The 25,416-nt window shown below is 39.8% G+C and overlaps 1 protein-coding gene across 5 annotated transcripts in view; it reads right to left on the bottom strand.

The window, feature by feature from the left end:
- MDGA2 (MAM domain containing glycosylphosphatidylinositol anchor 2) overlaps positions 1–25,416 on the bottom strand; it is an 891,422-nt gene that overhangs the window by 823,381 nt on the left and 42,625 nt on the right. Inside the window, exons 1-4 of one of the 5 annotated variants that reach the window (XM_089309284.1) lie at positions 18,362–18,505; positions 18,136–18,238; positions 17,813–17,875; positions 17,238–17,560 (exon numbers count right to left, since the gene is read on the bottom strand). The exons of 1 other annotated variant lie outside the window; for it this stretch is intronic. In XM_089309284.1, the coding sequence (XP_089165410.1) occupies positions 17,238–17,457 (220 nt within the window). In that variant the 5' untranslated portion in view covers positions 17,458–17,560; positions 17,813–17,875; positions 18,136–18,238; positions 18,362–18,505. Of the gene's footprint in view, positions 1–17,237; positions 17,561–17,812; positions 17,876–18,135; positions 18,239–18,361; positions 18,506–25,416 lie in introns of those variants that run through there. 3 more of the 5 variants (XM_089309285.1, XM_089309287.1, XM_089309286.1) reach the window with 3 other exon arrangements.

The raw sequence follows: 25,416 nt of genomic DNA, 5'->3' as shown, positions 1-25,416 counted from the left end.
TTGTCTTCAGCAACTAGAATACACACATTTTTTAAAATGCACTTGACTAATCAAACAGCCAAGAAGTATAGAGCCAACCACCTAGCAAAGTTCCAACACTTGATCTCATGTAGGATCTTCCTGCCACAGAACACAATTTGGGGTTTCCTCCCTTTCCTTTTCTATCAAAACCAGTACTCAGAAAAGGTGGCCTTGATATAGGGTTAATGAAATAATTTTTAAATGGCAACTACTGAAGGGAACATAATTTAATCCAAAAGCTAAATATGTATTCTCTTATGATTAAAATGCATTTTACTACTCACTTCACCAGGGCTTGACATTTCTGCCCCTCACCATGAATAGAAGTAACTGAGACCAGGCAGTGTATAGCAATCCAGGAACCTCAGCCTCCAGCTAAATGCGTACACCTGAGGCTAAATACTAAAGGTACTGTTTGCCTTGTGTCAGCAGATCCACCCACACCACTTTGAAAATGCACCACCCTTCCCCACAGCGCACAGTACATTTATAAAGATGTATGATATGATTTGTTTCCCACTGGGAAGAAATGGGTTGTAGGACAAAAAGAGCTGCTGTGAGTCAGAAGGCATGCATCTCGTACAAAACTGAAATCCTCGCTCCATGAACCACAGAGAATTTAAGAGAAGAAAAAATTCAGTTTTCCCAACCACTTAAATCTGGCATTTCATTAGCAGTTTAATCATAGTAAAAAATGTCTTATAACACTATGATACTTGAGCAGGAAAAAACTCTGCATGCACTAATGTATTTGAATTATAAATTTTAATTGATATGGGAAGAGTAGGAGCTATTAAATTTTAGGATGTTTGTGTTACTATTTGCTCAAGATTACTTTGGTAATGAATAGCGAGAGTTATATTATCCCTTAAGATGTTTTATCATAAATGTATGTCCAAGGAAACTAACATTTCCTATTACAATCTATATTTCAGTAGAAAATGAGCTGTTTGATATCTCCAGATATACTCCATTTCTGAATTTGTTTACCTTCTCTACACCCCTATGATCGCGATCAGAAAGGCAAAAAGAACAGAGTCCCTGTATATGTAGACAGGCATTTCAGTGTCATTTGTAGTGAAACACTACAGGTACCCTATTAACCTTCATCCACTTATTTTTCACCTTTTTCCATTTTTACTGCATCTAAGAGGAAAAAGCCTTAAGGTATTTCATTTACAATATATTAACAAGACCACTGCCCAGACAAGATAAAAATTGAAAGACAATCATCGATGCGTTTAATTCTAAGACAAACATGTCTAAGGAGAAAATGTTTCCTTTCATTATATTATGGCACTGCAAACACCAGTGGCAGTGGTTTGGTCCATAACAGAGAATTCAAGGACCATAATGGGGAGAACAAAGAGGGCAGGGGGTCCTTTTAAAGCCACAGCCTAGCAAGATCATGAAGACCAATGGGCAAAGCAGGAAGGGCCTTGCTTCCACACTAAGTGCTTCTGACTTCATCACGCAGGCCAGAGGGAACACAGGATTTGTATTTGAGAAGACTAGTTAATAAGCCAACTTAATTCAGTATGTTCAAATAAGTAGTCAATACCTATTCAATTACTTAAAACAGGTTAATGGTTTTGTGCTTGTAAGAAATAGCCTCATATGCCCCCATGGGAAAACTGTGTTTATAATGTGTTATCAAATACCACACCAAGACTTTGGGTTGCATCAGTTGCCACATTTCTTTTTCTCATATACTTACAGAATTGAATGCTGTTAACATGCTACTGTCTAAATTACTGCAAGTTTCTTTTACAATTCCACAACCACAAAACACTGGTAATGATCTGAGTCTATGAAAATCCTACAGAATACATGTTTTCATGTACATTTGTCATTAACTACAGGTCATGGTGGGAAAAGCTCACCGACTGGTGCACAGAATGTGTCACCGTCCATACACCCCAGCTTAGGAATGGCCAACAGGCACTTCTAGTTGCCAGTAAGGTGGGGTCTAGTTTTTCTAAACCTCCTCCACATTCTTCTGAACAGAACTGTGAGAAACAAACCATACCAATTGCATAACATGTTCTAAAGAGAGCAGAAAGGCAAGTTATATAGTCACATTCCTGTGTATATCCTACAAAATCCATACATTTTCCTTCTAAAAAGACTTATTTGAAAGGCAGAGAGAAAGGGAACCGCCATCTGCTGGATTACTCTCCAAATGGTCACAACAGCCATGTCTAGACCAGGTAGAAGCCAGGAACCCCATCCAAGTCTCCCCTCTGGGTAGCAGGATCCCAAGCACTTGCGCCATCTTTCACTACCTTCCCAGATGCATTAAAAGGATGCTGGATTGGAAGGACAGCAATTGGGTTTCACTCCATGTGGGCTGCCACCTTTCCAAATGACAGGTTAACCTGCTACATCACAAGGCTGGTCCCCAAGTCCATTCTTTCTTGCATAAAATATTTGAAAACACACAATGTTCGAGATAAAATGTAAAGCATCATACACAGTAAACAGAACACAGAAAAACTGTTTGCTCTCATGGGGCTTAGATAAGTGGGAAATGGAGAGAAAATTATTTTAAGGGCTAATATCTATCAGACACAGATAAATAAACAAAGTGGGAAGCACAGTTGACTATTACTTTGGGTTTGGGTATTTGCTATGGTGGTAAAGGCACCATCTGAGATGCCTGCAACCCTTCATTAGAGTGCCTGGCTCTTCTTCCAAGCCCAGCCTCCTGGTAATAACCACTGTGGGAGGCTTTAAGTGATTATCCAACTAACTGGGTCCCCATCACCCTCCTTGAAACCCAGATTGAGTTTCCAGCTCTTGGCTTTGGCCTAGCTCAGCTGCGTGGCCATTGCTGTACTTGGAGAGCAAATCAGCAGAGAGATCCGTTTCTCTTCCTTTCAAATTAAATGAAATAAGTGTCTTTTTTGAAACATAGGATGCTACACTGGTGTGAGTGGACGGACTTTCATTTTCAAAGAGAGCAGTCAGGAAGTATCATCATGTTCAGCCTCGAATAACTCAGCAATGATGCTATCAGGGAAGGGTATTTCAAACAAAATGAATGGAAGGTGTGAAAGCTGTGATGTGGGCAAATACATATCCGTACATGGAGAACAACGGCAGTAAATCCAGATGGCTACAGCACCAGGAAACAGTCATCGAAATGGCAAGTTTAGAGAGGAACAGAGGCCACATCATGTCAGACTTAAAAACCCACTGTGAGGATTTATGGCTGTTCCCTCAGGTGAGATAGGAAGTCATTGAAAAGTTCTAAGCAGGAAAAAGTCAGCCAACGTAAAATTTTAAAAGAATCACTCCAATTGATGTACTGAAAATAGACTGGAGGGACACAAGGACAGAAGCAGGAGACTAGTTTAGGAATGAGTATGATTCAGGTGATGAAATAAGACTTTGATGAGGGTGGTAGCTGGGAAAATGGGTTCTGGATTTAAATACAGCGACTCTCGCAAACTGGAAATAGGTCTGATGAGGAAAATAAGCAATCAAGGTTTCTGCCATGAGCAACTTCAAGAATCAAGCTGCCATCTACTAAGAAGAGAACTAAGTGTACAAGTCCAATGAGGAAAAAGCAAACATTCGGTTTCAATGTTAAGTTTGAAATGTCTCAAATCTCAGGTGCTTGGAAACCCATGTGCCCCACAACGCAAGTGAAGAAACAGTTATCTGAGATGTACTGAAAATACACATGAAGTGTATCAGCCAACAGCACTGCCTATCCCATTAAAAAAAAAAAAAAAAGAAAGAAACGCATCATGGGGGAATCAACAGCACAGTGATTGATCTTTGTGGTGCTACACTTTCCCCATAAGAGACGTGCCATAGTCTACTACTTCCTACAAGTGAAAGGACATATTTAGTGAGGTACAGAGAGCATGCAACTATCCAAAAAAAAGAGTTAGTAAGGGTAAGTAAGAAAGAAAACATGATTTGGGCATTCTGAGCATAATATTTAGAAGGAACACACTCAGTCTCTTATTTGAAAATACTTCAAGTTTCCAAATGAATATTTAACCCAAGAAATATGGTTCTCCTAACTTATACCCTAACACTATTTTATCATAGCACACATCACATTCTATCTTATATGTTGAGTCCCCTGAGATATTGCTGGTTTGTTTCCAGACCACCATAATACAGCACTTATCATACTAAAACAAGTCACATAATCTTTGTAGTTTCCCGGTACATATTCGTCTTGTTTACACTATTCCATAATATTTGTGTAACATGTTATGTCTAAAAATGTGTATGCTTTAATTTATAAATAATTTATGGATAAAACATACTATTAATCATCTGAAGTATTGGGAAAATGGCATTAACAGACATGCTTGATGCAGGGTTTCTACAAATCTTCCATTCGTGATAAACACAGCATCTGTGAAACAATATACGAGAGTGAAATAACACAATGTATGTCTGAATGTTTACATAGTTGTCCTTTAGTGTTTTTTATTTATTTCAGTATAGAGAGAGATCATCCACATGTGGCTCACTACTCAAATGCTCCAAGCAACTGGGGCTGTTCCAGACCAAACCCAGAAAACTCAATCAATGACAGAGAGGGACTCATCCACTTCAGCTATCACTTGCTACCTCCAGGGTAGGTGTGAGCAGGAAGGTAGATCAGAAACAGAGCCAAAACTCCCTCAAATCCAGGGGACTCAATCATTTCAGGTAGCAGTTTACCCACTGTGTGTATTCCCCATCACACATCTAGCTTCTGCATTTTTATTAAATGTCACTGTCTTGGGGCCAGCACTGTGGCAGAGCAGGTAAAGCCGCCACCTGCAGTGCCAGCATCCCATATAGGCACTGGTTCAAGTCCCGGCTGCTCCACCTGCTCCACTTCCAATCCAGCTCTCTGCTATGGCCTGGGAAGGCAGAAGATGGCCCACGTCTTTGGGCCCCTGCACACACGTGGGAGACCCAGAAGAAACTCCTGGCTTCAGATGGGCACAGCTTTGGCCATTGAGCTGTCTGGGGAGTGAACCTGCAGATGGAAGGCCCCCTCCCCTTGCTCTCACTCTCTAACTCTTTTAAATCAATAAATAAATCTTTAAAAAAAAAGTCACTTGGTTACATGAAGTGTCACACTCAGTAGGTGCAGGATAAAGACTAACTGCATAGAACTAGTGTAAGCATCTTAGGAAGCTACATACACTCACATAAAGACCACAAATGTGAAGTAACTCTACTTGTTATACCACACTTTAAAATTAAAGTATTTATCATACAGAACCTTCAACAACAAAAAATAGCAGCATTTAACTATATTAAGCTGCTTAATCTTCTAGATGCTTACTCCTAACTTCTGGCAAATGCATTTAAAACTATTTGAATTTCAAAGTGCATTGTCTTTAAGTTTCTTGAACATGATTTACAATTTTTTTTCACCATAGGCTCTAAATTATTTAGGTATACTTCTATTTGAAAAGTATTAACCTCCTCCAACTAATGTGCTATTGTTGGTGCTAAATACAATTTGTAGTTTTTCTCCCCACCCCACTCCCCACATAAAGTGCCAAAGCAGCATTTCCACGGGTGTTATAGCCCACAACTGTGCCTTATCCTAGTCTATCTCCATTGGTAAAAATATACAAATGAAAATTCTCAAGTAGCTTAAAATATGGAGCTGAGTGATGACTTATCAGGTAAATATCCTCCAGAATTCTAAACCAACTTGATCGTATTTAAAAGTAGACCCAATTTTTCTGTGGATCTAAGCTGTCACATCCCAGACTCAATACTTCAGCATCCTAAAGACCTACTGATAACTGTATTTTCTATTCCTTGTTGCCTAGCAATGAAACTGAAGTCAGGGTAGACTCTGACAGCCATTCATTTTGAGCTTTGTGCACCTTCCATACACCAGCTACTGTTCTGATTGCTAGAGATTTCTTAACAGTTTTTTACACCAGCTCTGAAGTAACTACCTATTTTCCTTAAAAGTTAACTGAGGACTTCAGGAGTACAAATAACTCTCCTAGTGCCCACTCAACCAGCAAGTCCAAGAATCACGCCAAATTTCTGATTCTACAGTCTCTGTTTTTTGTTAGATGGTAAATGGTCTAAAGCATTTACTTTTCCATCTTCATCTATTAACAGAGTCTGAAAGCAAAGAAACAAATCAAGCTGCATGGTGTAATTTTAGGTACTCACTGGAAGACAGAATTCACATTCTGTTAAACAAGTACTGAATTCACACTCCACAAACATCATTCATTACACATGTATACACAGACACATGTACGCATGCATATGCACACACACACACAGACCTCAAAAACAAATCCTGACTTGCTACAATGTTCTTTATTATGAACAAGGGATTTGTTGCTGTATCAGAAGGTCTAGCAGCACTCAACCCAGTCTACCTATAGAATTACATACTATCCTTTAACACACTCACATGTAATTTTCCTGATTTGCTTTGTGAATAAAACCCCTCTGTCACATCAAGATTTATTCTTCAAAATAACAATTTTCCTCACTTGCACAAGATTTCATTAGTTTTTCACATACGAGAAACTTACATGAGAAAGCACTAATACTTAAGCTTTTTAAGAAATATTTCAATTTCTTTCAATAACATTACTATATTTAAAATATTTTTGCCATTTTTGAGTTGTGCTAAATACAAATTCTATTGGAGGAACTGACAGAAAAATTGGTGAGATATGGAAGTTTATTTACTTCATTTAGATTTAATAGAAAACATCTTCCATATAAAAAGTTAAATCTGCATAGAGAGCTGTTATTTATCATTTAAATCATTGTTTACCCAAAGATGGATTCCACTCTGGTTTATCAAACAGAAAGTTAACAGCAAATACAAGCCAGTGTGAGGGGACTGCAAAAACTTTGTGGAAAATGAATTAAGATAAATTCGAGTGAAAAAGAAATGTAAAATCTATACCTACTTGTTTAATATTTTCAGTGGACCTTAAAGTGCCTATTATTCATTTATTTTCATATACACTGTGCTTTCAGAGTAATTTTAAGTTAATTCTAATACAGTATTCTTTCATGAATGCATATTAGAAGACTTCACCATTGAGTGATCTTTAGAAATAGTAAAAGGTTAAAAAAAATCATCTTCCTGACTTAGAACACTCCAGTAGGACAAGGATCTTAAATGCCACCTGATCAGTAAAAGCTTCTACCAATTCCTATTTTACTTAAATAAAGAAAAGGAATTTAGGAAGCATAGCAATTTGCTCATGTATCGCATATTCCACATCAAAGATGCTCAGTGCATGGCTCAAAGGGTTGGCAATGATATGGACCCTCTGTATCTTTGTTCTGTCTTTTTTTGCAGTGTTGTGCCAACAACAGTATGCACTTCAAGTGAGGTTTGTATTTTAAAAGATTGTATCTGTGAAGGATGTATCCCCAGATTTGGTACACAGTGAGTGTTCTAAAGGTTTAGCTTCATGTTTATTAAAGATAGTCATGACGAAGGAGATTCCACAATGATTAGGTGCTAGTTAATAATTTTGGTTGGGAAGAATAATTAAGTTAAAACAAGTGATAAGCATCATCCATCCTCCTTGGGTGGTATCATTCTTCTTTATCTTTAGATTCTTTCTCATACATACACAGTCATCTGGCATTGTGGCACAGTGGGTTAAGCCACCGCTTAGGACACCAGCATCCCATATCAGAGCACAAGTTCCTGCTCCTGGGATGGCAGCAAATTATGGCCCAAGCATTGTGGCCCCTGACAACAACGGGGAGACCCAAAGGGAGATCCTGGCTTTTGAGTGGCCAAGTGCTAGGCATTGCCGCCAGTTGGGGAGTGAACAAGCAGATGAACGCTCTGTCTCTCCCTCTCCCAGTCACTGTCTTTCAAATAAATAAAAACGACCTTTGTAAGAAAAGATATGTGGCCATTGAAAAGAGCACATTCAGGTGCCTTGATGTTCTGAGCAAGTGATGCTGGATTAATATAAATTGGTACCATTTAGAATACTGAAAATTACATTTGATTTTGTGGTACTCAATTCCTACCAAAATAACTATGTTATAATAACGTACATTTACTAAAAATGAGTGTAGCATTTCAAGTTCATAAACATTTTAAGGACAATTTCAATTATTCCAATCAAAGGCTATATTAAGTATTGAGGGACAGAAAGACATCATCCTTATGTGTATGACTGTAGCACAAGATAATCTACTACACCATAAAATGCAGCCTTGGGTAGTTATGGAATGTAAGGTATTTAAGTCTATGCTAGGCAAAATCATCAATGAGTCTTTCCAATTTCTAATCCAATTCTCAATAGGAGATATTTACAAGGGCTGTTGTGGGACAAGATCATTTGGCAAGAGAAGCAAAGAGTGCAAACGTATTTTGAAAAAGCTACCCCAGAAGAGTCTAATGAACAGTCTGGAAGAATCCATCTTGTTTCTCACTAGGTTAGGTGGGAACTAGTAGATTTCAAAGGAGTTTAACAATAACCTCATTTCCCATCTGAGTGGCAAACTGAGAACCAAGACTAGAACCCCATTTTTACTGCTAATAAAGCTGCAATTGTAAAGATATGGCTATTATCTGCAAGCAACCAGATTCCTGATTCTCATTTCGTAATGGAAATGGACTGACTCTGTCCAGTCAGCACTGACACGATCTTACCCAGAGTTCTTTAAGCAGAGTCCATACATAGGGCTGGAAAGACCTGTAAGAGCAGACCTTGTTCCTCTTTCCAGTCTCTGGGTCAGGGATCAGTGGGAGTCAGAGGCAATGGGAAGAATGATCAGGACCACCAAAACCTTAGCATGGAAGGTCAATAAGCATGATGCATCTCAATGCTGTGACAAATATATACTTCAACCTGAGTAAAGCAGCTTTACTGTCAGATGTGACAGAACCATCAAGGTCAATGGCTATACATTGTCTGCTCCTCCTCCGATAGGCTGCTAAAATGCCAACTATCTTGTTCCTGGCAGTTAGCTCTGAATTAGCCAATTAGAGGCTTTATTTTAGTGGAGTCAGTTTATGCATTTCTATTATTCATATAATTTATGAGATAATAGATGATCTATTATCATTCTGGGTACTGGGCTAATATGATTATAAAAGACCTAAGTTTTATGTCACTATTAAATTCTGCCTCCTCTTTACTCACCTGCCTGTATATTTTGAGGCAGACACTTTAACTCAGAAGCCTTTTTCTTGAGGCACATCTGGGTTTCCATATACTCTTCTCCAGGCTGCTGCTGCTAGTTACTGTTCTGCCTCAAGCACAATATAATGGGCCAAGTGGCAACTTCTGTTACTTTAGAGGTTGTCACACAAATATAATAACTGAAATCCTACCAAATTTTAATAATTACAACTACAGCATAAAAATTTTAACTACAGCATAAAATACAGTATTTTTTAGAGCATGGACTATTAACATTTTTCATATTTGTGCAGGTTTATATACATCTTATGAAAACAAGAAGTATTTATTCCAAACAAAAGTCTTGAAAATATGACCTATCTTTTACAAGTACACTGTCCACTAGGAAGTCACAAATCACATGTGATGATTCCAATTTAAATTAAAATCAAGTAAATTAAATTTTCAATTCCTGATTCTTACTAGCCTCATTTCAAGCACTCAAAAACAATGTTTTTATCCACCTCCCTATTGGACAGCAAAAATACACAGCACATCTATCATCCAAGTAAGTTCTACTGGGCAGCACCAATTCCACAGCATCACTGTTGGGAGAACCTAAAGAAAAGACTTCAATAGATTCAACTCATGCCTCCAAATGACCCAGCAGGCTATCTAGTGAAGAATGGATATAACTACTTAACTGGTGAATAAACCATTTCTAAGATAAGTCTTATGAGTTTTATCTAAATGAACATCGGTGAGCTTACAAGCTGCTATTACGCAAGTCTTAAGAAATGAGTTTCTGTACTAAGACTATCAGCTTGGACAGCTCTTAAATCTCATATGTATTTATTTCTTTGTTAACTCTCAATTTCTTTATGGGTGATTTGGAAAAAATGTGGAAGTTACCTGCTTGCTTGGTACAAAGTAACTCACTTTGATTCTTTCACCAGATACGTATTATGTTTTCATATAATATCTGTGCACCAAATACTAAACATTTATAGGGAGAGACAGACTGAAGAAGAAAAATGACAGTAAGGAGATGAGTAATTTTATAATTCAGTATATACAAATAAGTGGATCAGTTTAGGATTTATATCCAAATTCCAGCAGTTAGCCCAGAAGGACACTCATTGTATAACATTTAATATACTTGAATCTGGGATTCTAAATTCAGTGTATGATTCATTAGCCTTTCTGCTTCTTTGCTAAACTCTACTAGTCTGTAATGGGAGTAAAGATGGCAAAAATCAGAACAATGCTGACACAGACTATAACTGTCTATTTTCAAAATGTAGTCACACACACACACACACCATACTAGTTTGGGGAAGTTTCTTCATATCAGAGTGCTCCACTAATGAATTCTATCAAAATACTTCTTAAATCTCATTACAACATCCACAAAATAATGGGAATCCATTTTTGTGGCCTCCACAGACAAAAAAATTCAACATGAAAGATAAATGAATTCTACAAAAGTTAGTGGGCATTCCCGGCACTGTACTTTTATGTATGTTGCCCTGGTTCTTTGCCAAGTGTCCATTTCTAGACCCCTCACTATCAAAAACCCACCCATTCATCCATGACTACGTGGATGCCAATTATAATGTCACCCATGTGACCTATGCTTTCTCAAGACTCTAAAACTCACCATTCCTACCCTTCTTGCTCAATATATGCTCCAGATCTGTTACAAGCGGGCACTCTATCTTGTTCAATTTTGTAGTCTTTCTGAATGCCTGATGCAATATGCTATTTCTTCTACCAGGTTTCTTCTCTTATTTGCTTTGCTCCAACTGCTATTCTACCACTTTTAAGTCACAAAATCTAAAACATCCTTATATTCAGAATAAGATCCAAATTAGGCTGAGAAAAAGTTAAGCATGATGAAGCAAAGTAACAGAGTTTGGATTCAACCAGACTTGAGCTCAAATTCCAGGACTTAATCTTAGTGGGCTTTGAAGATTTCCAAACTTTCTATTGATAGCACTCAGAGAAGAGCCACCTGTCTGAAGCACACTGAAAGAATGGTGCCAGACGTGGTCCAGACAGGGGCTCTCATGTCCTCAGTGAGAAGAACAAAAACACTGCAGTATCCTTACAGTAAATACTATACTGCTTTTCATACATGTATATATTAGCATCTCAATTTTTTTCTATATAGAACTATCTCCACACATCTGTTGATAGGACAAGAATCAATGCATGTAAAAACTGTAGGACCGTGTTAGATACTAAGTAGACACTGTATAACAAAATTGTCATAGTTTATAAGCTGCATCAATATCACTATGAGAAATAATGTAAACAGAGGATTAGCTGACAAATGTATTTGATGAGTATCCACCCTTTTTTCTTTTTATAAATTTAACATATACAAATTAAATGTATTTACTATATACAGATTTAGGAAGTGATTTTCCCCACCCTAACCTCCCTCATGTCCATACTCTGATTCCCCCCAATTTTTTTTTTTTTTGGACAGGCAGAGTTAGAGAGAGAGAGACAGAAAGGTCTTCCTTCCATTGGCTCACCCCCAAAATGGCCACTACGGCTGATGTGCTGCACCAATCCAAAGCCAGGAGCCACGTGCTTCCTCCTGGTCTCCCATGCGGGTGCAGGGCCCAAGTGCCTTCCCAGGCCACAGCACAGAGCTGGACTGGAAGAGGAACAACCGGGACTAGAACCCAGAGTACCGGTGCCGCAGGCAGAGGATTAGCCAAGGCACCGGCCAGATTCCCTCAATTTTTACAATGACTTACTTTCAGTTTAATTTATACGCTTAAGATTAACCCTACACTAAATCACAAGTTTAACAAATAGCATCAAGGAAAAAAAAATGTTCCTCAACAGTAGAGACAGTAAAATACTAACAATATTACAGGGAAACCAAAGGCTCTCAATCCACACACCAAAGGAAGGTAGAGGTAGCCATACATCAGGGGTTGTGTATCGCATCAGAATGCAGATGTAGGTAAGTAACAGACAAAACAAAATGCTGCCCAAATTTTGGATAGCAGAGATGAGATTTCTGAATGACTGAGCCTGCAAAACTCAACACAGTGCTACTAGCAGGCACATGAGATTTTTGCCGTCCCCATCTGTCAAGCCAAAAGGGACTACATTCCTTTTTCAAGCCTGGTACTGATCATTAAAAAGTCTGTGGGGTTTGTTTTCTCTGCTTCAACAAAGTCAGTCATCCGACTGCACACTGCTCACCACTCGGGCGATGTCTGAACAGGTTTTTAACACTGATCCTAAATGTGATTGCAATTTAACTTATTACTGGCGAGGCACAGCTGCTCCACTCTCCACAGTGGAGCCTGATGGACCCACAGATTGATCTGTTGCTGTCTTCATCACAGCACACAGCCACCCACTTCATTTCCAACAGCCCAAAGCTCCCATCACATCTCAGCCACAAAAAAAGGCCCTAACAGTCACAGAAGATGCGGGCTAGAGGTATACAGAATTCTTGGCTTAAGGCTGATATTTATGAAATCTGGAGTTGGAGACTTAATGATAATAATGTAGATCTAACAGTATACACATCAGGAAAACCAACATACACAATAGATGCCAAGTTTTAGCAATAGTTAAATCAGGAGCTAGGTGCTTCCTCCTGGTCTCCCAGGCAGGTGCAGGGCCCAAGCACTTGGGCCATCCTCCACTGCACTCCCGGGCCACAGCAGAGAGCTGGGCTGGAAGAGGAGCAACTGGGACAGAATCTGGCGCCCCAACTGGGACTAGAACCTGGGGTGCCGGCACTGCAGGCGGAGGATTAGCCAAGCGAGCCGCGGTGCCGGCCTAGCAATATAATGTTTTATTAAGACAGTCATCATCATTTGTTACTCAAGAGAATCAGTAACTCAGTCTTTTTCATTAGAGGCGTAACTATCAGTGAAGATGCTGTTCCCTATTCTGGGACGTAAGGAAGAAATTATATACATGTAGTGGACAATAACGTCATGTTACCAATATATAAAGGTGTCATTAGGAAACTCAGGGGGAATCTTTGCAGAATGACAATGATTCTTCTATTACATCAATGTGTCTCAGTTCTAACATTAAATATTTTCTACCAATATATCATACTGTGTCTGCACAGAGTATATGTCCATATCCAAAGATAAGCATTATGGATTTCACATCAATTTTTAAACACTTCAATTTGAACTCTAAATTCTTATAACAAGATCCAATTAACGAAAATGCACCTCATTAAATCACAGGTATACTGGGCATGCCTATGAAATCATTTTCTTCTTCAAATAAGAACATGAGAACATCACTGCTTCCTGCCTAATCATGCTATAAACTATACCTCAAAAATCAGTATATTTTTATTCTCAAATTATACTAGTAAAAGCATGACATCACAATGTTAAACAGTTAAATAAGAATCTGGTTGCTGTGTTATGGCCAAAAGGCAGGACAAAGCTTTCAGAGACGCATGGAACAATTAGTGGCAGTGTCTTCCAGTCTTCTGGAAAGCAAACCTGAGCATTTCCCAGGGTACAAGACTGAACGTTATGTTCACTGCGACTGGTCAGACTGGTTGAGGAACACCATCAGTCTAATCAGGGATGCATAAACCATCAGGCAAACTATCTTCTATGGGTCACCTGAAGTCCACTTACGATTGTCATTACTGAGCATCCCCAGCCCTGACAACTGGATTAGTCACTTACCTCTAGCATATCACAGTGCAACACGTATGTGAAGATTGCTACAATGGAACAGGCCCTCTGAAATTTGTCACCCTCCTTCTACTTGCTAAGCGCAATGATGTTTATGTGGGAATACGTACATTTGGCAGGATTGCCCCCACTCATTAAATCTTCATCCTATTTCCATTACCACTCACATTCTTGCTTATAATAATTTCATTATCCTTTCACTCAGTCTCAAGTCCTTTCAAATCCCTCAACTGCTTATTAAATACATTTAAGACCAATTTGCTAGAAATTACTTTTTTTTGTACTTTTCTCCTTACCCAAAAATTCATGAGAAATCCTGCCTACTCTGTAATAAATTCTTGCATGTTTTCCTGTAATTTTCTAAGCACCAAAGTACCAAATCAAATATTATCTATTGATACATATCAAAATATAGTCATCAGGACTGGACACGTGACTTGCTTTAGTCAATAAATTGAGAGCAGAAATGATATATTCCTTAAGAATCAACACATGTCTTGCTACAACCTAAGTGTTGGCATTCCTCACAAAAGGACGGACTAAGACATGTTTCAAACCAAGTCTGCTCTTTCTGCTTACTTACCAATGTGAAGAGGCCCTAGGACAGAGTCGCAGCTGAACCATGGCCAACAAATATTGTTGCATTACTTGCTTTTTAAATAGTCATTCTTGATATGCTTAGAAGAGTGACACTGCTTAATATGTATTACATCAAGTCAAAGAAAACAAGTAACAAGGTAACCTGAAGACAGCCACATTCGAAAGATTAAAAATGGGCAGAAGGTGAGAAAGGAGAATGGACGACATCATCTGTTTTTATTCAGTAAAAATTTACTGGATGGGCCGGCACCACAGCTCACTAGACTAATCTTCCGCCTGCGGTGCCGGCACCCCAGGTTCTAGTCCCGGTTGGGGCCGGATTCTGTCCCAGTTGCTCCTCTTCCAGTCCATCTCTCTGCTGTGGCCCAGGAGGGCAGTGGAGGATGGCCCAAGTGCTTGGGTCCTGCACCCGCATGGGAGACAAGAGGAAGCAGCTAGCTCCTGGCTACCGATCGGCGTGGTGCGCCAGCTGCAGCGCACCCGCCGTAGCGGCCATTTGGGGGGGTGAACCAATGGAAGGAAGACCTTTCTGTCTCTCTGTTTACCTCACTAACTCTGCCTGTCAAAAAAAAATTTACTGGACATGTAACTGAGTCAGAAAGTGATAAGCATTAAGGAAACAACTGCCACTGATGCAATTCTGCCTTTGCTGGCACACAGAAATAATGACAAGTAAAGCAGCAATGAGAAAGCTATGTGTCCTCTGATGTGGAGAAGTACAAGGACTGGAAATGCGAAGAGATCAGGGAAAACATCTTCAGGTTGCGGTTTAGGAATAGGGCAGCAGACAGATCAAGAGGAGCAATGTGGGCCAGCAGAGACAACGTCTGATTACAATTATCTCCCTGTGAAAACAGGTAAAGCCATCTGTTGCCAGGGAAAGGAGAGGGGGAGGAGACTGCAGGATAAAGCTGCTGTCTGGAAACTTCGGTGAGGTCTGTTGAAGCAATTTTCAAACTAGGCAGCTAAGCAGCTGCCTGGGGAATCAGTTTTCACAGCACTGTTGCTGTCTTACTGGAGAGCATGGTGTTGGAGTGGCAGAGTTCTTGGGAGCTGGACGATGTTCTACAGGGCCACTCAGACCATGAGCGGCAAGCAGATAGGTGGCTTGTGCCAGCCAACCTCCTGGTGCCAGATGGCTGCACTGAAGCCAAAAAGAATTAGAAATATGGCTAACAGCCAAGGTGTGGCCCTGAGCTACAGACCATAAAGTCTAAGGAACAAAATGAAGTGATGGTGGTGAGGGTGCTTCCACTTTAAGATTCCACAAAAACAGAGTTTGCAAGGCACTAATGACGTTACTGCATTTTTTTTTTTTTTAGTTTTAAGTCACTCATACTATGAGGTATTACTGAGAACCCTTGCTCTCTATGAACTGTCAAAGTGATCCAGTTATTTGCATACCACTTCTTTTTCTTTCAAATGTTCTCCCAGTTATTTAAAATGCTTCATTTAACTGCAATTACCATTCTGTGTTATGGAAAACCACTATTATTACTATCACTTTATATTTGAAACAATACAGGTTTTTGGAAAATTTTCAAAATTGCCTCTAAGACCCCAAGGTGAGTTTGTGATAGATGATAACCAGAAAGTAATTGTTACTTCACTGATGTATGCCTCTTAAGCAATCAGTGCAGAACATTCAAAGATTATCCTCGTGGCAATACTCTCTCTATACTGAAGTCTCCCGTCATTTCAAATTCTTTGGTTTGATTCACAAACCCTAGGCAGTAACTGATTTTTGGTCATCTCAGGCAGCAATGTGTCCATCCACGCTAAATCCTCAGGTTTACTTATGTCAGCCTTGATGTACCCTTTCTGAGCCCTCGATTTCCCATTTAACGTCTACCAATGATATCAATTTTAATTCAATTATTACAAACAGTAATTTTAAAGGAGACATTTACAGTCTCAGAAGGTGCAAAGTCTTTGCTCCTTTTGAGAAGTCCTTTCATTTCTACTTGATAGAAAAATCTATATATTTTACCAAATTATGAGGATACAAATAGAGCAAAGGGGTTGGTTCTAGGACCTGCAAATAAATCATTATTCTTATATCCAATCAATTAAGAAACAAAAGAAAAGCCTCCAGGCTAACAGAGGTGGTAAACAATTTTCTTATGTGCTTCTAATTTTAAATTAAAATTGAGGTCATATTGAACTCGTGGAAGTCAAAACCAATTTAGTTCCTTTGATCTCAACCTAGGGAAACATACACTTCTACTCATTCTCTCTGTACCAAATAAATAATTTTCAGATAAAATAAAGACTGGGCCACACAGAAATAAGGGAGTTGTATGGCAAGCACCCTGTATGAATAATTTTGTACAGTTTTATTTTTGCCATAAAAGATTTCTGTTAGAATAATAATTAAATGAAACCTTCATTTAGACCCAGTTTAACCACTAACTTGACATCTGAAATCCTACATATGCCTCACACTTGCACTGTTTCTAAGCCTCTTGTCTTCAGGTGAATTTACCTGCACGGATTCACTCACCACCATCAGAATTAAGCGTCTTGCCCCAGATCGTGTAACTAGTAAGCAACAGTTGTTAACAGCTGGGTAAGCGTAAGCCCTGACTCAGCTCCCTCATTTTCCACTAACAGGTTACAATATGGTCACTTGCATAATTGGTCTTTATTCAACCTGGAGTGATTTCTTTCTAAGCACAATAACTATATCAAACTTCAATCAAGTTTATCATTTGATGACCCTAAACCACACATACACAAAAGATTTCACTAAGCTTCAGAAGATTATTTGCTGCATTAAAAGACTACTTACGGCCGGCATCATGGCTCAATAGGCTAATCCTCCGCCTTGCGGCACCGGCATCCTGGGCTCTAGTCCCAGTCGGGGCGCTGGATTCTGTCCTGGTTGCTCCTCTTCCAGGCCAGCTCTCTGCTGTGGCCCGGGAAGGCAGTGGAGGATGGCCCAAGTGCTTGGGCCCTGCACCCCATGGGAGACCAGGGGAAGTACCTGGCTCCTGCCTTTGGATCAGCATGGTGCGCTGGCCGCAGCGCACTGGCCGCGGCGGCCATTAGAGGGTGAACCAACGGCAAAAGAAGACCTTTCTCTCTGTCTCTCTCTCTCACTGTCCACTCTGCCTGTCAAAAAAAAAAAAAAAAAAAGAAAAAAAAGAAAAAGAAACGACTACTTAACAATGCTGTTCTGAGTCTTGAACTAAAGCCTACTCCTCTCAGTCACATAGCAAAGAGCACGATTACAAAAGTTTATACATTCAGTTCTTAAATAGGGTAACTGTGGTTGCCAACTATCAAAATTGCTCAGTGACTTTTGATTAAATACAAATGGTAATTGAAAAAATTATTCTAAAAGCAGGCACTGTGGTCTCTCACCTGGCTTCCTCAGAGAGTCTGAAGGCGGCTTGGTGCATGGATAGCTTCTTCAAACTGGGGTTTCTGTGGGCAGGTGATCAGCAGAGCATCTTACTCAGCTGCCCTTTGGCTCCACCCCCGTAGATACACATCCATAGATTCATATTTGACATTTCTAGACTCTATTCCTTCATATTTATTTTCAATGCCTTAAAGTAAGTTACTAATAGTATTCGGTCACATGAATAAAAACTGTAATCTTCATGAAATTGTGTAAGCTTATCATCTCTCTAGCCAGTTCTCTATCTCTAATCTTATCACTGTCCAATCTTCACTCCGCATACCTGAGTTGTTGAATATATTTGGGAGATTGTCAGTTTTCTCCTCCACAGCCTCCACCAGTGTCTCTCAGTTTTAAGAAATCACGGGGTATCTTCCAAAACATTCCTGAAAGTGCATATTATGCAAAAATGCACAAACTTATTACTCTTTTGACCAAAATAAACTTACCTTTGATTCCATTTTTCCACAAACTCATGGAAGAACCCTTATAAACCAACAGTCCCTTACCTCAATCCCAAATGCCCTCCGACTCGGCCGCTGCTCCCTCGTCAGTCCCAGAGACATCTGCTCTCCTTATAAAGCTAGTCATAGTTAAGTGGAAATCGAGGGAGAAGAGTGTTTCAGTCTCCATTAGGGTCATTTTCTTCCCCTCTTGGTTCACCTGAGCTCCCCCCTACATGAGGTCTCTGCACAAGCTTTCCTTGCCTCCCCTGATGAGGTGCCCCCATGAGTGTGCCCACTGTATCCTCCAGACATTCGCGTTCTGTCCGTCAACATAGGCTGAAATCCATTTTCTGCATGTTACAAAATGTAAACCTCATCCTGTTATTAAAAATGGCCAGAACTTGCCTCCTAATTCTGGAAAACAGGCTCCATAGGCTCTACCGAAGCCTGCCCAGCCCAATTCTCCAACAGTCTTAGCCACATGCCACAGGTGTGTTTTGTTTTGATTTGGCTTTTTGAAGCAAACTTAGGATGCAAATCTCATCTCTTTCTCAACTTTACTGTATTCTCTACTTTCTGCCTCACTGCCACAAATTCCATTCTTCCTCAGTGTCTATATTCCTGTGGAAAAGTGGTCTTTCTATTTTTTACTTCTTGAACATTATGGTTAGTGGTACATTAAGCCTGTGATAATAAACTTAAAGTACGTTATTGCAAAAATTAAGGGGTAAAAAAGGAAGGAGGTGAGAATGAGGGAGGGAAGGAGGAAAAAAGAAAGGAAATATGATTATCTTAGAATTGTATCTATGGGGCCAGCACCGCGGCTCACTAGGCTAATCCTCCGCCTAGCGGCGCCGGCACACCAGGTTCTAGTCCCGGTCGGAGCGCCGGATTCTGTCCCGGTTGCCCCTCTTCCAGGCCAGCTCTCTGCTGTGGCCAGGGAGTGCAGTGGAGGATGGCCCAGGTGCTTGGGCCCTGCACCCCCTGGAAGACCAGGAAAAGCACCTGGCTCCTGGCTCCTGCCATCGGATAAGCGCGGTGCGCCGGCCACAGCGCACCGGCCGCGGCAGCCATTGGAGGGTGAACGAATGGCAAAGGAAGACCTTTCTCTCTCTCTCTCTCACTGTCCACTCTGCCTGTCAAAAAAAAAAAAAAAAAAAAAAAAGTATCTATGAAATACTGAGATCTGCTCTCTAGGTTAATAAAAATAATTTTTTTTAAAAAAAGAAAGACTTCTTTGAAAAGTCATTTCTATCACCCAAATTTAATCAATTTTCTTTCTCATGAAAATTTTTATTTTCTTTCACAACACTTACCTAAATTTCTGATTATCTGACCAGTATTTTAATGTTTTCCTCTGCAGTCTTCATAAGTTTTATGAGGTCTGAAACCACTTTGGTTTTGTTCATCACTCCAGACGCATTGTCTGACACAGTGACTTGTACAAGGCAATGCTCAGAAATATCGGTTGAATAACAGTGTCTCTGTTACTAAGGTTCAATGTTCCAGGAGAGTGATGATTCCATACGACTTTGTAACACCTCAAATTGCCTACAGAAGATTCTCCCTAAATATTATATCCAATGGGAAACTTTCAAAGACAACCCAAATCCCTAAAAAAAAAAAAAAGAATGGTATTAATCTTTCTTTGGTAATGTACATACACTGAAGAACTTAGTATGGCTTTAGCCTTACACTGACTGTTGAGATGTGGAGGCAAATCCCCCTTAGGGAACATGAGCCTTGCCTGCTCCGCTCCTGAGCACGACCTTCCCTTGTGAGCTCAGCTTCAGCTGAAGAAAATCAGTGCAGTGCGGTCTTGTCTCTTGGACACTTCCAACTGAAGGGTCACTCATCTTTCCCATGTCTACAAGCCCAGCTTCCTCACTGCAACTGGAGACAATGCTGATAGGCTGCCTTACCTCTGGAGCTCTCCCCAGAGCCCACACGGGCTCCCCAGAGCCCACACGGGCTGCCACACACACACATCATCTTTCACCCTCTCCCCTAATCACACACCTGTTTTTTGTTTCTTGGTTTCTTTTCTTTTTGCTTTCACTTCTAAGCCGTCTGATCTAAAACACCATGCCCAACAAAGGTCCTGCTTGATAAATTCCATTGCAGTGTTTGCTTTGTGGCAAATCCATCCATGACAAGAAAAGAAGTTAGATTTCTATGTACATAAAAGATAGCAGATAACAAACTGGCATGTAAACGTTGTGGCAATGTATATGTTATTACTAAAGAATTGTTCAGGCTATTAGATGAGTGCCATATGTTCTTTCCACAGCTTTATGTTAATAGCAACTCTGATAATGGATGTTTACAAACATTCACATTGTTGTCTTGGGTTCTGAAAGAATATTATTAAGCAGTATGATCTATATTTGCCTGAAGTGAATATAAACATTGTTGAAGATGGTTTTATGTCAAAAAACAACATGAAGATGCACAGATATGCTATACTTATGCCATTCTAAGGCAGTTCTTGTTCACCTTTCCATGAAACGGGAGATCATCCATATAAGGGCACAGGTTCAGACTGTAAGGCTTGTAGCATAAACACATAGCTAGTTCACAGAAGGAAGGAGTGTTTGTTACTGAAATAAAAGAATGGTCCAGCTGACTTTAACAGTGGTTTTTCAGCTTGCTAGCAAAAATTGAACCCTTATTACTTTCTCCCTTACATGTTAATCATGCATAGTTTATCTTTAAGCAATTAGAATTAGACACATTTTTTTCTAAAGGAATAAGCATTCTCAGAAGGAGAAAGTAGCTTATTAGAAAATGTCTACAGCGAAGGGGCAGGCTTCCCCTGGGGTACATGGACTTCTCAACCCTTACAGTGAACACAAATCACCCAAAGGACCTAATCCAAATGCAGACTCTAATTCACGGGTTCTGTGTTGAGGCCTGGGACTCTGCATCTCTGACAAGCATCCAAGTGATGCTTATACTGCTGATCTGTAGACCACAATCTGAGAAGCAAGGAATAAAAACACACAATAACATGACAGGCCTCCTAGAATATGATTTATAAATAAGGCAATATTTTGGATACACTGTTCAGTGGAAACAAAGGACATACAACACATTTATGAAGGGAAAAAAATGCCCACAAACCCAGTCATGAAAACTAATTTAAAAAGTCATATAGCTAGTTAACTGTTATCCTTGTACAATAAGCACACCAACAAAACCAGTGAGTAGTTGTGGGAAGCAAATGAGAATCACTTCTGTAATTCATACTTCAAAATGTTAGGTATTTTTATAAATATGCATTATATGGAAAACAGAGTATCTGTAGGTTATTTTCATACTGTAGGAATGAAAATTTCTATTGTAATATGGGTACAAATGTTTGTAATATGTGTATATATGCACGAACCTGGGCATGTATGTGTCCATGTGTATCATTCACAGATTTCAAATTTTGTATGCCAAAGTTAATGTGATATACTTCAATGACAGATAATTCCAGTTTATGATTAAGATTCTATTCCAATTCATGCCTATTTCCTGAGTAAAATTCTTACTTTTCCTCTGCTTATGGAATTATTCCTACAACACAGAGACTTTCTGAAAGAACTTTACACTCAGTGTCTGAATATTAAAAACAAAGCGAATGTCAAGACAAACCCGATGTACTCGTGCACTGTATCCCTGAAAATGAGTTGTCACAGTGCAAAAGAAAAGAACACCTGTTCTGTCATTGCAATGAGGTCAACACAGCTCTACTAATGGCCTGCGTACATGGAATGGTTACATATTAGGAATGAAACACATTTCTGAGATTCTTTTCCATTTGGATACAAAAACAATCAAATCAACGCACTGAGAACTGCACCGGTTGCTCTGTATCTCTTTGCTTATCTATTCTGCACAGCAACATGTGGGGAAGGTCCTGTTATCCTCATTTTATAAATGAAATAGAAATGTTAAGTGATCTATCCTTGGTCACAGAAGGAGACAGCTCCTACTTTCCCTGGAAAATGATAAGTAAAAATCCTCTTAGTATCTCTCAACCATGGATACAAATCACCTGGAGGCCTTATTGGGTCCCACCTCTTGGAGATTCTAACTAAACAGTCAGGTGCTTGGTCTTTAAAGTGTCTACGGTGACTCTAACGTGCACCAGAGTGCACAGCATCTGTGCTGGAGCACTGGAACCCCTGCTCTGACTCGACCCCTCAGCATAAGCAGATAGCCTCATGCCTCATTTCACGGAGACAGCAGGACAATCACACAGGCTCTTCTTCTACTTGTCACTGCCATATCAAGGCAGCAGGCAGGGATATTCTATCCACAGTCTCTCCACTTTTCCTTTGGTTTACACTAATTATATATATATATTATATATATATTATATATATAATTATATATATATTATATATATATATATTCTCTCTCCTTGTCTGTCTCTACCACCCCACACTAATGTTATTTGCACTTGAGTTTGGCATGCAGTGTTCTACATACACACTCCCCACTCCAGCAACCTTAACCAATGCACTGTTATCTCTTTATCACCTGCCTTAACCTCTCTCTCCATTCAATTCATTCTCAATTCTTTAGTTTTAGCCACTCCTTTTAAAAAATATTTTATGTATATGAAAGGCAGAAGAGTGAGAGAGAAAGAGAGAGACAGAGCCTTCCATCTGCTGGTTCAGCCCCCAAATAGCCTCAACTGCCTGGCCCAGCCCAGCAGAAGTCAGGAGCCAGGAGCTTCTTCCAGGTCTCCCACATGGGTGCAGTTCAGCCATCTTCCACTCCTCTCCCAGGCCAGCATCCATTGGAAGTGGAGCACCTGGGACTCCAATCAGCATCTACATGGGATGCAGGCACTGCAGGTGGCAGCTTAACCCACTATGCCACAACGCAGGCCCATTTCTACTCGTTTAAAACAAACAAACAAACAAAAAGCCCTCTTCTGTCAGCATATACACTTTTCGCCTATCCTGTGATCACCTCAGCCACATTTCTTCTCCCAGCTATCCACAATGGATGAGGACATCTGCCATTCATCTCTCCATGTACTATAGGGCCCATCGCTCGATACAGTCTACTCATCAAAATCACAATGCCACTTTTGCTCTAATACTTCACATTTCCTACTAGCATTTGACTTCTAGTTTCTCTCCATCCCTGCAGCACTGCACTTTTCTGGGGTGTCCTCCTGTCACTCATAGGTCCTTCTCAGCTCCTCCGTAGGGTTCGTGCGTCTTATGTGTATTGTTCCACTGGTTCTGTTCAGGGTTTGGTGCTTTTCTCACACTGTGTACTGCAGGGAGATGAAGACAGCACAAACACTGTGATGGACACAAACCCCAAATCTTGATGCCCTCTTTTGTCAGTCTTGACCCATGGATTCATGTATGCAATTATATTTTAGACACACGCAAAACTACCCAAACTTACTACATCCAAGAACATTATCCATGGTCCCTAAAGCAATGAATGGCGACAAGACTTGGCTCCATCCTAGAAGTGTAACTTTATTCTGAAGCCTCTCTTACCTACAAAGGCTTCCAATGATTCAATCGAAACCAATCATTAAGTCTTAACTCTCACACTTATCCTCTTGACATCAGCCTTGTCTATAAATTAGCAACCTCTAATTTATTCTTAGATTACTATTCCTAACTTCCTCCTCTGACCCTAACTTTGTTCCTTCTACTCCACAATCCACGCATGGCAGGCATCGGAATCGTCTGGAATACTAAAAAACATAGGAACGAAACAGACATCTTGTGGTATAACTGCTGTTTTTAGCCCCTGTTTATACTCCTGTGAAACTGTGGTCTTCCTATTGTTGCACTTGTTGAATAATATGGTTAGTGGTGAATTAAGCCTGTGATTATAGAATGGATCAAAATTACATCTGTGCAAAAGTTAAAGAAAAAAAAGAAAAAGGAAGGGGAGGATATTGAGGGAATGAGAGGGGGAGGAAGGGAAATGTGGTTATTTTCTTAAAACTGTACCTATGAAATACATGAAAGATATTCTCTTTATAATAAAATTTTCTGAAAAACAAAAAGGAAAGTTGAATAAGAGAAACAAGAACCAGAGGAAACAAAAATAGATTTAAACTCTAAACAACCAAAAAAAGGACAAATTGTAAAAGGTCACTTTCCCTAGTGAAACCTTTGATGGCCCCACATTTTGTTCAGAATAAGGTTTTTTCTTTTTTTTTTTAATTTGACAGGTAGAGTTATAGACAGTGAGAGAGGGAAACAGAGAGAAAGGTCTTCCTTCTGTTCGTTCACTCCCCAAATGGCCGCCACGGCCAGCACTGTGCCGATCCGAAGCCAGGAGCCAGGTGCTTTCTCTGGTCTCCCATGCAGTGCAGGGGCCCAAGGACTTGGGCCATCCTCCCCTGCCTTCTTGGGCCAGAGAAGAGAGCTAGACTAAAAGAGGAGCAACTGGGAAGAGAACCAGCGCCCATATGAGATGCCGGAACTGCAGGCGGAGGATTAGCCAAATGAGCCACTGCGCCGGCCCCCAGAATAAGGTTCTAACACAGTGATCTATTTTGAAAGGTCCTTCATGGACAGACCCCCACTATGCTTTCTATCTCTATCCCATGTGTTTCCTCCTTCACATTCAAAGAAATATCCATTACTTTGATTGGCTATTACACAATGTATACATGTACTGATACATCCTATAGCATACCACAAGTTGGTACAATTTTTATGTCATAAAATTTTTTGAAAATTAAAAATAAAATTTTTGAGAAAAATAATTTTGGAATTTGGCTACTAAAATGATGACATTCAAGAATCACTGTTAAGTGTAACAAATCTGTGGTTGTGCTTTTAAAAATGAATTTTGATCTGAGGGATCCTTGCTAAAATATTTATGGCTGAAGTGAAACAATAATATAATCTGCCACTTGAACAGATAGTGAAATAAATGAAAGAATGAATTCAAAAATTTTAAAATTATGAAAGGAAATCAGTTATGGACATATGTTTAAAAATTCCAATTAATATGTGAAAAAAAAGAAATATTCATAATCAACTTCTCAAATTTTTTAACCTTGCTGATATCTAAGGCTAAGCCCAGGCCTGGTCCTTTTTCCTCCTGTCTTCACCTCGCCCCTTCTGGAACACTTC

The sequence above is a fragment of the Oryctolagus cuniculus genome, chromosome 12, assembly GCF_051225735.1.
Source record: "Oryctolagus cuniculus isolate XC-2025 breed Fujian yellow rabbit chromosome 12, ASM5122573v1, whole genome shotgun sequence".
Classification (NCBI taxonomy): Eukaryota; Metazoa; Chordata; class Mammalia; order Lagomorpha; family Leporidae; genus Oryctolagus; species Oryctolagus cuniculus.
Note: the sequence above shows the minus strand (reverse complement) of the source record. Positions and strands in the feature narration are given on the sequence as shown.